At 34.2% G+C, this 13,258-nt stretch overlaps 1 protein-coding gene and 1 long non-coding RNA gene across 5 annotated transcripts in view; one reads left to right on the forward strand and one right to left on the reverse strand.

The window, feature by feature from the left end:
* LOC141579365 (uncharacterized) overlaps nucleotides 1–13,258 on the forward strand; it is a 441,343-nt gene that overhangs the window by 175,661 nt on the left and 252,424 nt on the right. For all 4 annotated transcript variants that reach the window (XR_012510570.1, XR_012510571.1, XR_012510569.1 and 1 more), the window contains exon 3: nucleotides 4,802–4,903. This is a non-coding gene — a long non-coding RNA (uncharacterized LOC141579365). The remainder of the gene's footprint in view (nucleotides 1–4,801; nucleotides 4,904–13,258) is intronic.
* Nucleotides 4,969–6,672, reverse strand: LOC105068514 (olfactory receptor 6C2-like). Its single transcript, XM_010954396.2, has one exon. It carries the CDS (start codon nucleotides 6,137–6,139, stop codon nucleotides 5,204–5,206), a length of 936 nt encoding a protein of 311 aa, XP_010952698.2. The 5' UTR covers nucleotides 6,140–6,672; the 3' UTR covers nucleotides 4,969–5,203.

Consider the following 13,258-nt stretch of genomic DNA (forward strand, 5'->3'; position numbering starts at 1 on the left):
CCTTTCCTGCCCATTTTGATGTTCATATTTTCTCATTAAAACCAGTGTGTAGGAGTCTCTCAGCTGGTTTATAGATTTCTTTCAGAGGTAATTGCTCTGTGTGTAGCTCTACATTTAATGCATCTATGGGAGGAGGTGAGTTCAGGACCCTCCTATGAATCCATATTGGTGGAACCCTGTATTGTCCTGCTTGCTGACATGTGTTGTGAGCTGAATTATGTTCCTATCAAAATTCACATATTGATGTCCGAATTCCCAATACCTCATAATGTGATTGTGTTTGAAGACAGGGCCTGTAGAGAGATAATTAAGTCAAAATGGGATTGTTATGGTGGGCTCTAATCCAATATAAGTGGTATCCTTATAAGAAGAGGATATTAGAACAGTCAGAATGTGACACCAGATATGCATGTGCACAGAAGAAAGATCATGTGAGGACACAGTGAAAAGGCAGCCATCTGTAAGTGAAACAGAGACTTTGAAGGAATTGAATCTACAGACATCTTGATCTTGGACTTCTAGCCTCTAGAACTGTGAGAATATAAATTTATATTGTATATTCTACCCAATCTGGGTTTTTTGTTATGGCATTCCTAGCAAATAATACAGCATGTCCGATAATTATTTGTAGAAGGCTTGAAATTGTTGATCAATTGAGAAAGAACAAAGCTGGAGGCATCACACTTCCTGATGTTGAACTATTTTACAAATCTATAAAAACCAAAACAGTATGATATTGGCACAAAAACAGACACATAAATCAGTGGAACAGAATAGAGAGCTCCAAAATAAACCTACATATTTATGGTCAATTAACCTATGACAAAGAAGACAAGAATATACAATGGCAAAATGACAATCTCTTCAACAAGTTGTGTTGAGTAACCTGGACAGTTACATGTAGAATAGTGAGATTAGAACATCCCCTCATATCATATACAAAAATAAACTCAAAATGGTTTAAAGATTTCAATATAGGACACCAAACCATAAAATTCCTGGAAAGAACATAGGCAGAACACTCTTTGACATAAATTGTAGCAATATTTTCTTGAATCAGTCTCCTAAGACAAAAGAAATAAAACCAAAAATAAACAAGTTTGATCTGATTAAACTTAAAAACTTTTGTGCAGCAAAGGAAACCATTGACAAAATGAAAAGGAACCCCTGGAATGGGAGGAAATACTTGCAAATGATGCAACTGATGAGGGGTTAATATCCAAAATATACAAACAGCTCATACAACTCAATGTCAAAGACAAAACAAGATGACAAAACAATAAAAAAAAATGGGCAGAAGTCTTGAATAGACATTTTTTCCAAAGAGGAAATGCAAATGGCCAACAGACACATGAAAAGATGCTCAACATTGCTAATTATTAGAGAAATGCAAATCAAAACTACAATGAGGTATCATCTCACACCTGTCAGAATAGCTACCTTCAAAAAGTCTACAAATAAATCTTGGAGAGTATATGGAGAAAAGGGAACCTTCATATGTTCTTGGTAGGATTGTAAATTGGTGAAGCCACTATAGGAAACAGTGTGGAGGTTTGCTAAAAAATTAAAAATAGAGTTGCCATATGATCTAGCAATCCCGCTTCTGGGCACATATCTGGAGAAAATTCTAATTTGAAAAGATCCATGCACGCTGATGTTCATAATAGCACTGTTTACAATAGTCAAGACATGGAAGCAACCCAAGTGCCTACTAATGGACCATTGGATTAAGAAGATGTGATATATATTTACAATGGCATATTACTCAGCCATAAAAAAGAATGAAATACTGCCATTTGTAGCAGCATGGATGGACATAAGAGAATATTATGCTTAGTGAAATAAGTAGTAAAGAGAAAGACAAATGCTTTAGGTTGTTACTTACACGTAGAATCTAAAAAATAATACAAATGAGTGTTTATGCAAAACAGAAACAGACTCACAGATATAGAAAACAAACTTGTTACCAGAGGGAAGCGGGAAGAAGGAGGAACAAATTAGGGGTATGGGATTAACAGATATGAACTGCTATATGTAAAATAGATAAGCAGCAAAGGATACACTAAATAGCTGTCTTGTAATAATCTATAATGGAATATAATCTTCAAAAATACTGAATCACTATGCTATATACCTGAAACTAACACAATGTTAATGTTGTAAGTTAACTATACTTCAATTAAAGAAAAAGAAAAAGAAAAAGAGAAAATGTTATAGAGGAAATAGAGGGTTTTACTGCATGTTGATTCTTTGTGTTTGGAGGTGTGTAGGATTGGGCAGGAAAGAATTCCCAGTAGGAGTGACTGTTTTCTTTCCAGCTTAAGATTCTGACACCAATTCTGATATGTGGTTTTTTCCCACATGAAACAATCTTCTGATACCAGCTAGGTGTCCTACAGTTCAAGTTAGTTGTGACACTATCTACCTGGAGGTAGCATCAGGTCCCACAGGATAAGGTCTCAATCTTACAAGACTGTCCACTTCCCACTTTAAAGGTCAATGGGAAGTCTAGGTTGTCATCTGTGCTTCTGACCCACTGGCTATGGATCTGAGGCTCCATCGATCTCCTCCTTGGCTTCAATTAATTTGCTATAGTGACTCATAGAACTCAGAGAAACATTGTATCTACTAGATCACCATTTTATTGTAAAAGGATGTAACTCCAGAACAGCCTGATGGAAGAGATGCATAGGGCAAAATATATGGAAAGGGGCTCAGAGCTTCCATGTCCTCTCCCAGGAAGCTGCTATCCCACCAAGTGTTCACCAGCTTGGAAGTCCTCAACCTCATCCGTTTGTGTTTTCACGGAAGCTTTATTACATTGCTATGATGGATTAAATCATTGGCCTTTGGTGATTGAATTCAATCTCTAGCTCCTCTCTCCTCTCTTGAGAGTAGTGGTGGACTGAAAATTCAGATCCATTTGGTTGATTCCCATCAATCATCCTTTATCTTTAGGTTACCTAGGGGCTTCCCAAATCATCTCGTTAACATAACAAAAGATACCTTTATGGCTCTTATCACTTAGGAAATTCCAACAATTTTATGAGCTTTGTGCCAGGAGCTGGAGGATGACCAAATAGATATTTCTTACTACAGATCACAGTATCACACAGCTGATAGATCTTTACCATTCATGATAACAGTATTAGTGTTGTAATTATGATTAATGTGTTGTTTTTTGAGCTTATTTTGTTTTTCGCCAAATATACAATAGATATTCTGATGATCTTTTCATAAATTTTCAAGGTGAAGCACAGACATGTCCTGAGGATGTTACAAAAATGTGAAACCTCAAAGGACTGGTCCCTATTACTATTTTAGTAACCATAGGTATTGCTAAATGATGGGTTGGCAATCAAGTACAGGAATGTTAACTAGCATCAAGCTTTAGATTTAGGTATTCACTTAAAATCGTATTTATAAAGGCTTGTTTATTTTCTTATCTGAAAAATATGGTTTTTTAAAAGATTTTACTGTGGTAAGAACACTTAACATGAGATTTATCCTCTTAACAATTTTTCAGAGTAAAATACATTATTTTTGACTATAGGTACAATTTTGTAAAGCAGATCTCTAGAGCTTATTCATTTACTTAACTAAAACTTTATACCTGTTTATTGATAAATCCCCATTGGTAAGCACAATTCTAGTATTTGATTTTATGAATTTGACTATTTTAGATATTTCATGTAACTGAAATCATGAAGTGCTTGTCTTTCAAGTACTTGTCTTTTCAGTACACGTCTGTCTTATTTCGCTTAGGATAATGTCTTCAAAGCCCATATTGTTGCATGTTGTAGAATTTCCTGCTCTTTTAAGGCTGAATAGTGTTTCTTTGTATGTATAAACCACATTTAATTTATCCATTCATCAGTAGATAGACATTTAGGTTGTGTCTATATATTAGTTATTGTGAATAGTGCTGCAATGAACATGAGAGTTCAGACATCTCTTTGAGATCTTGTTTTCAATTCTTTTGAATATATACCGAAAAGTGGGATTGCTGGATCATAGGGTAGTATTATGTTTAATTTTTTGAGGAATCTGAGGGATTTTTACATAAAAACTGAAGGAAAAAAAGGACAATCCAATAAAGAATGAGGAAACCATTTTGACAGGGAAACAGCAGATGGAAAAGACTAGACATGAACTCAGACGGGAAACATAGGTTCAAATTCCTAGAAACTGAAATGTAGTGGATGGGGGAAATAGTTTTAGATTATGAGCTGTGTGAGGTTCTTTTAATGGAGGAAATGTGGTAAACAATTTGTGTTCTTCCAATGTATAACTGTATATATCATAAAAGATGCAATGCTTTCATGTACAGCTTTCCATATTCCTTCTGAAAACTTTTCTCAGTTTCCAAGATCCCATATATTGACCGCTTTTATTTCCTTGATTTCTTTCATTTAATTTTTTGACATATGTTTGCTTATTTTAGAGACATTCTGTGTTGGCATTTCAGCATATGTGTCTATATTGGGCAGGTTTTTTGCAACACCCAAATATATAAATTCCCTCAAATAGTTACTATTCATTTTTACCATCTTCCCTTTAACTTTGTATTTTTTGAGAAAAATTTTGGTTATTATGAATTCGATATATATCACAAATCTTATAACTTTTTAGTATCTTAGATATTTTTCCATAAGTATAAGGTTTATAATTCCCCTTCATAAAAATATTTATATAGTGCATGTTAACTATTTTTGCTTTCTTTAACATAGAATTATTTCTATTTACCCCTGAGGGTACATGGAAGTAAGTTTTTCCTGGTTGTTCTCTTCTTTATTTTTAGTGTCTAAAACAGTGACTACTCCAAAGAAAGTATCCATCACAATATTTGTTAAGTGAATCAATGGATAAATCATTCAAAAGCTTTGGACTGGAAGAAACAAAGGTAGGACCATTACTTATTCTTCCTCTGGAAAATGTAAAAATTCATTAACTTATGTTTAAATTTTTTGGTATTTCTAATTTGGAGATGTACTTCTGTTTTAGTCGTGTTTTGTTTCTTGATATTCGTAATTTGGAGAAGAAGCCAGGATTTAAATTTTTAAAAGCTATTAACATGCTTGTTAATGGAAGAATCTTCAAAGAGGTTTGTGACGAAGATGTCACTAGATCAGGATGAATGAGAGTGTAACCTGACAATGAAACTTGGTAGGTTCATTATGTGTTTATTTGACTTTACATTCACTCATTTCTTGGAAAATATTACAGTTCTTTTGATTGAGTTATTGAAGGCTTGTTTGACTTGCTTATTCCTCAGTGTGTAAATGAAAGGGTTCAGCACTGGAGCAATGGAAGTAGTGAGCACTGTCACACTCTTGTTGATGGCTACTGATTCCTTTGCTGAAGGTTTGATGTAGATGAAGATGCAGCTGCCGTAGGTGATTGAAACCACAATCATGTGGGAGGAGCAGGTAGAAAAGGCTTTTTTCTTTTGCTGGGCAGAAGGAAATCCTAAAATTGTCTTGATGATATAAATGTAGGACAGAACTACACACATCAGTGTCATAAGGAGGGTCAGCACAGCACAGCTTACAACAGTCTGTTCCATGTACCAAGTATTTGAACAAGAGATCTTTAGGAGGGGGGACGCATCACAGATAAAATGATCAACAGTGTTAGAATCGCAGAATTCCAGATTTAGGCCTAGGCTAAGTAGGGGGATGATAATAAATAGACCAGCTACCCAACAACAAAAGACAAATCTTCTGCAGACTGTGCTGCTCATGATGGTCACATAATGCAGGGGTTTGCAGATGGCCACGTAGCAGTCATAGAACATGGCTGCCAGGAGAAAAAATTTGGTTACACCAAAGAGGTCAGTAAAAAATACTTGGCTGGCACAGGCATTGTAGGTAATGACCTTGTCACCTGTTGGTATATTATACAAGTATCTGGGAATACAAGCGGATGTGAATGAGATCTCCAAGAAGGAGAAATTTTGTAGGAAATAGTACATGGCTGTTTTAAGGTGGGAATCCAGTAAGATGAGGGAGATGATGGTCAGGTTCCCAGTTATGCTCAGCATGTAGGTGAGAAAGGGAAAGATAAAAATCACAACCTGCAGTTGAGGGTCATCTGTCAGTCCCAGCAGAATGAATGTTGTTACTGTTCTTTTTCTCATTGCTGACTGCTGAGTTCTGTTAAATCTGCACGTAACAATGAGACATTCATTATAGATTATTTTAACAGCATGAAATCTATCATATTCAGATTTTTTCTTATTTATTATTAATTAAAAATAATTACAGTTTAAATGCACACTCTGTAAAGGACTGCTTATGACTTCCATGGATCTGTCATTTTACAGAAACAAATATCTTTTGACCTTCAAGAATTCTCTGTTTGACATAGTTGCTTGACACTTCGGTCCTTATTAAAGAATTAAGATACATCAGACCATTTGGGTTCATTGTGTACACTTTGTAGTCACTTGAGTTCTCTGTTCCAGCTCTGCAATGAAAGAATTTTGTTTTCTGTTTTTGTTTATTGTATACATGTCCCCTGAACAACTGTAAACTTTATCATGTATGCATGTACACACACATACACACACACACACACACACAAATTTTTCAGCTCCCCACCAGACACTGCCTCCTTCTAAGATTTCTCTGTCCCAGAGTAATCATTTATAATTCACAGTGATGCAGAATATAGAATGCCTTAATGCACAATGTACTTATGCAAAGTATACTTTTTTTTCATCAAGTGCTCTGATAAATAAACTTCAAAGATACTATGGATGATATGTTTCTCTGACTCTTTTATCTGTCTGTTAGTTTTCTCTTCAACTCTTTTCATGTCTCTCCATACTAATATTCCCTCTGTATCTTCATTGATTCCTATGTTTTGAAGTATCATCTTTCAGATGGTTATTTCTAAATCTGTATCTTTATTTTGTAATACTCCTGATTCTCAGATGCAACCTGATGTATCTGTTTGAACATTTCACATGGACTACATCACAGGGAAAAATCATGATCTTATCTCTCTTCCTTCTTCTCTTACTATGTTCCTTCCAACAAAGATAATAGGCTACATTTATTGAGTACATTCCACATGACAGGTATTTTAGTAAATATTTCTCACAGAACATTTGTTTTCTGTCTTGAACTCACCTGAGTAAGTTCTAATCTTCGATTGGGTTTTGATTTCATCTTTAAGACCTCTAGAAAGTTTCCTGCAAGTCTGAGAACTATGCTATCTCTAATCCCGGCCACTGTGTTCCCATAGAAAACAATGGCTTGCCTACCATTTTAACACTTAAGAAAGAATACTTATTTGTGAGGATCATGAACTGTGTCTTTTTCACCATACTACTAACACAGTCTCAGATAGATTGTCAACCGTCCAATAAATATTCTGAAATGAATTTATCTCATGTTTTCTGGACACCTAGGCAACTATTTTCCTTTCTATTCAAACTTCTTTTTTTAATTAATTTTTTGGTTTTTTATTTTGCTTTGTTTTATTCTGGGGGGAGGTAATTAGGTTTATTTATTTAGTGATTTTAATGGAAGTACTGGGGACTGAACCCAGGACTTACCACTGAGCTATACCCTCCCTCCTCTATTTGAACTGCTAATTCAAAGCATTTTGATAATAACTTTGTTTATTTACCTTTTGTTTGTTAGAATCTGTCTTTGAATTTCTTTCTTTTTTGTTTTGGAAGAGGATCAACTTTTCTGCTTTTAATACTTTCACAGCAGAAAAGAGAAACTGCCTTCTCTTTGCTCTGTCTTCCAGTAAAATTCTGTTGATGCAATTTTTGCCACTGAGAGCACCTTTCTGTGAGATTAAATTCAGAAGGCATGAACTTTTTTTGATTCTGAGTTTGTGTTAATAGCTTTTCCACAGATTGTTTTAAGACATTGACAATTAACTGCATTAGTAGGAACTCAAATGTTTAATTTTAAAATTAGTGTCTTTCAGTTTGAAAGTTCCCTACAACAATGATTTCTGAAAAATTTCCCCTGGATACCCTGATTTATTTGTCTGTGTGAACTACACACTTATCGTTCACTCTTGTTACTGTGTGAACTAATGTGTGGTTTTACTGATGTGGGACAGGGTCAGCTCTGACTATCTAAGTAGCAAATACAGGTAAGGCCTCAAGGTTCCAGAACCCAACGTAAGGAAGAAGAAATGAACAAAGCTCATGATTTGCCTGACAGAGCACTCTAAAGGAACTGGGGATACATCAACGGTCATATTATATCAAATTAGGATGTAGGAGAGATATTTCTGCTGCTCGTCTCCTACCTTTCTCCAACCCCCTTCTAATCTCTCAGACAACACATGCATCATATCACTGAGTGAACTTAGCCTTATCACCACCATTGGATATGATTCAATGCTCTAAAAATGTCTGTTTTTTTCCTTTTAAAGTACATAAAGATTTAAAAAATGACTCAATGATATGTGACTAACTGGTTTTTGTTTATTCTACTTTCAAAAGATATGTTTGAAAAAATGACTAAAATCTCTAATGAGGATGCAATATTGGTTAACATGTTATTCCTTGGGGAGATTGAGGAGTATGCTTACACAATTACATGAATATGTATCTTATTTTTTGAAGTGAGGTTGATGATATAGTTAATATATTTCTGGATAGCTAGCAAATTTTAATCTCTTTAAATGCCAGTATATTCCTGTGAATAAAAATCTATAAAATGATATTTTATATCCAAAGGAACTGCATTCTAAAAAAATGAAAAAAACGTATGCTCTTCTCTACCAAATATAGAAATTTATCACTCACATTTCCAATTTTTAAAATACAGGTAAAATATGTTTTCTAGAGCATCATAAAATTTAAACCACACAAAGTAAATATAATTTAAATGACAAATCTCACTTACTATTATGACTGTCAATCATAGTTTCTGTTAGTTATTGAAACACATGAAATCTTAAAATTCCTAAATTGAAAATCGTAGTTGAGATGAAGATTTTCATATGAACTTCTGGTTACTTTTGCTTATGAGTCCACTCTCACATTCACAACAAATCCAATATGCATAGACCTCTCTGCAGTTTCCATCTTCAACCAATTTCATGGAATTCCTTATTACACTCTTAAAAACTCCCTCAAAAAAAGAAAAAACAAATACAATAATATTATATGAAGACTGTAGAATGTCAGAAATCTTTCCAGTTTCAGGAAAGTTGCTATTCTTATCTCCCAGGGCTGTGAACGCATTTACTGTTTCTGGCTTGACATTTGCTTTGTTTGATAAAAAAGCGACTAAGTGAATAAACAGAGTCCCCAGTGACCCAAGAACAGTCACTAATAAATCTTCTGAGTAATAAAACTTGTTATAAAACAGTATGGCAACAATGGCTTCTTTGGAGACACTGTCCTTGGAGACAGGAGGATGCAGCAGATACAGGCCAGTAGGCAACAGAAGAGTCTGGTTGTAAAACACAATTTTAGCTCCACCATACTGTCACATAGCATAAACTGATACATATTTTATTAGAGGATCATAAAGAAACCACATTTCTCATTTGATGGTTTGTTACGTAAGTTACTTGTTATATTTGGGAAATTTTAAATAGACAAGAAAAAATTTTAAAAATGTATAAAATCATATCCCATCCAGACATTTTTTTCTTCAAATGTATCAATATATTTGTAGGTACTGTTAAAGAATAAACATTAGGAACAGAGTATGTATAATTGGATATATAAATCAGTGTTCTTAAACTTCTACACAGTCTAAATTAATATTCATATTATATGTAAATTTTAATTATATATCAATCATTTATTTTCATTAATTTATATTCACTATCTTAATGTTCTATCAGATCTTAAAGTCAATTTACTATAAATTTATGTCCTTTTAAATTTTGTATTCTCCTATGGTCAACTAATTTATGACAAAAGAGCCAAGAATATACAACATGGAAAGGACAGTCTCTTTGATAAACGGAGTTGGGAAAACTGTGCAGCCATATCCAGTAGAATATAACTGGGCTAGCACTATTTTCCAGTCACTCAGCTGTTCTCTGTTATTATAGATTGGTTTGCATTTTCTAGAATTTTATACGAATTAGAAGGAGACAGTATATACATTTCTTCTTTTTTCCTATTTAAAAATATTTCTTCAGGTTTTTTAGGTATAATTGCCAAAACTTTTATGTATTTAAGGTGCAGAGCATGATGGTTTCATTTAAATATACATTGTAAAATGATCAGAACAATCCAGCTAATTAGCATTCACTACCTCAAAAAGTTACCATTTTTATTTTTGTTTTGTTTTGCTTTTATTTTTCATCCAGCTTCCTCCCAACAATTACCTTTCTTTTTGTGTCTATGAAGCTGTTTCTGTTTTGTTCTGTTTGTTCATTTAAAAAAAAATCATTATTATTATTTTTAAATTGAAGTATACTCAGTTTACAATGTAGTGTCAAATTCTGGTGTACAGCGTAATGTTTCAAACATATCTATACACACATATATTCATTTTCATATTTCATTATAGTTTACTACAAGATGCTGAATATAGTTCTCTGTGTTATCCAGAAGAAACTTGTATATCTATTTTATATATAGTAGTTAGTATCTGCAAATCTCAGATTCCTAATTTATCCCTTCCCACTCCTTTTCCACACCCCCGATAACCATAAATTTGTTTTCTATGTCTGTGAGTCTGTTTCTGTTTTGTAAATAAATTCGTTTGTGTGTTTTTTTCTTAGATTCCACATGTGAGTGATATTATATGGTATATATATTTATAATTGTTATACTATCTTGTTGAATTGATCCCTTTATCATTATGTAATGTCTTTCTTTGTCTCTTGTTAGTCTTTGTTTTAAAGCCTATTTTTTCTGATATAAGTATTGCTACTCCAGCTTTCTTTTGATTTCCATTTGCATGGAACACCTTTTTCCATCCCTACATTTGATTTGTGGGTGTCTTTAGATCTGAAGTGAGTCCCTCATAGACAGAATATATATGAATCTTATTTATTTATACATCCAAGCACTGTATGTGTTTTTGTTGGAGATTTTAGTCCATTTACATTTAAAGTAATTATTGCTAGACATGTAATTATGGCCATTTTGTTAACTGTTTTCAGTTTGTTTTGTAGTTCTATTTTGTTCCTTATTTTTCTCTGTTCCCTTGTGATTTGATGACTATCTTTAATGTTATGTTTGGATTCTTTTCTCTCTTTTTGTGTACCTATTATAGATTTTTGGCTTGTGGATAACATGAGCATCCCATATATAGGAATATCTGTGTATCTATGGAGAAATAGATATAGATATAGAAATATCTCTATCATCATCTCTAGCTCTATCTTTATCTCTTATCTATATCTATCTGTGTATCTGTGATTTTTTTAAATTGTTGATTTCTTATGGTCAAACACATTCTAAAAACCTTGCATTTTTGCTCCCTCAAATGCCCCCCATGTTTAATGTTTTTGACATCATATCTTACTTCTTTTTGTTTTGTGTATCCCTTAACTACTTTTTGTGCATATAGATGATTTTTACTACTTTTGTCTTTTAACGTTTCTATTAGCATTATAAATATTCAGTCTACTAATTTTACTGTATATTTGCCTTTACTGAAGACATTTTTCCTTTCATGATTTTCATATATCTGGTTATGGTCTTTTCTCTTTCACTTAGAGAGGGCCCTTTAACATTTCTCATAAAGCTGACTTAGTAGTGCTGAACTCTTTGTTTTTTTTTTGTATGTAAAACTCTTGATCTCGCCTTTAAATCTGAGTGATACCCTTGCTGGGTAGTATATTCATTGATTGTGGGTTTTTTTCTTTCATCACTTTAAATATTTTGTGCCATCCTTCTGTCCTGCAGATTTTCTGCTGAAAAGTCAGTTGATGGTCTCTATGTGAATTCCCTTGTACATAACTAGTTCCTTTTCCCTTGTTACTTTTAAGATACTCTTTTTATCTTCAAGTTTTGGCATTTTAGTTACAGTATGTCTTGGTGTGGATCTCATTCTCTAGTTTGATCTTGTTTGAGACTCTGTGATTCCTGGACCTGGATGTCTGTTTCCTTTCCCAGGTTAGGGAAATATTCAGCTATTATGTCTTCATTTTAATTAATTTATTTTCTTTTAATGGAGGGACTGGGAACTGGGTATTGCACCCAGGACCCTGTGCGTGCTAAGCACACGCTCTTCCACTGAGCTGTACCCTCCCTCCCTATTATGTCTTCAAATAACTTCTCTGCCCCTTTTCACTCTCTTCTTTTGGGGTTCCTATAATATAAATGTTAGTACATTTGATAGTGTCCCAGAGGTCTCCATTCCTCTGTGTCAGCGAATCTAATTTCTTCTAGTGTAGTTCTTGTTTCAGTTATTGTATCCTTCTACTCTGTTTGGTTCTTCCTTATGTTTTCTAACTATTAAGCTTCTCATTGTGTTCATCCATTCTTCTCCCAAGTTCACTGAGAGTCTTTATGATCATCACTTTGAACTTTTTTATCAGGCAGATTTCTTACCTCCATTTGCTTAGTTCTTCTGGGGTTTTACCTTGCTCCTTAGTTTGGAACTATTTCTGTTGCCTCCCTTTGCCTAATTCTGTTTTTATTTCTGTGTGTTAAGTTGGTTATACTTCCTTATCTCAGAGGTGTGGCCTTATGTGGGAGATGTCCTATGGGGCCCAACAGCACTCTCTGATCACCAGAGCTATATGCTTCAGGAGTGCACCCTATGTTGGTTTGAGGACCCTTCTGTGGCAGAGCTCATTACTGTGGGTGCACTGGTAGGCTGGGCTGGACCCCAGAGTGGTTTGCTACCAGCTCCTGCTTTGTGTGGAGTCTGCCAACCACTGATGGGCAGAGTTGGGTCCTGGATGAGCTGGCTTTGTGGTCTGGGGAGTCCTGGTGGTGGTGCTGGCTTGCAGGTGGGTGGGGTATGGTTCCTTTAAGCATCTGGTTTCTTGGCTTGGGGTCATTTTTCACTTTGCTTGTTTCACTGAGCATAATTTTTTTTGAGATTCATCCATGTTATTACGTGTATCTATCCTTCATTCCTTTTATTTCTGAGAAAAATTCCATTGTGCGGATATACTAAAATTTTCTGTTTATTTGCTAAAAAGGTATTTTGTCATTTCAATTTTAAGGTACTTACAAATAAAACTGCTATGAACATTCATATAAAAATAGCTCTAATGGCATGTACTTTCATTTCTATTGGGTAAATACTTCGGAGTGGAATGGCTGGGTCATATAGAAGGTATATACTTAACTTTT

Source organism: Camelus bactrianus, chromosome 12 (genome assembly GCF_048773025.1).
Source record: "Camelus bactrianus isolate YW-2024 breed Bactrian camel chromosome 12, ASM4877302v1, whole genome shotgun sequence".
Lineage (NCBI taxonomy): Eukaryota > Metazoa > Chordata > Mammalia > Artiodactyla > Camelidae > Camelus > Camelus bactrianus.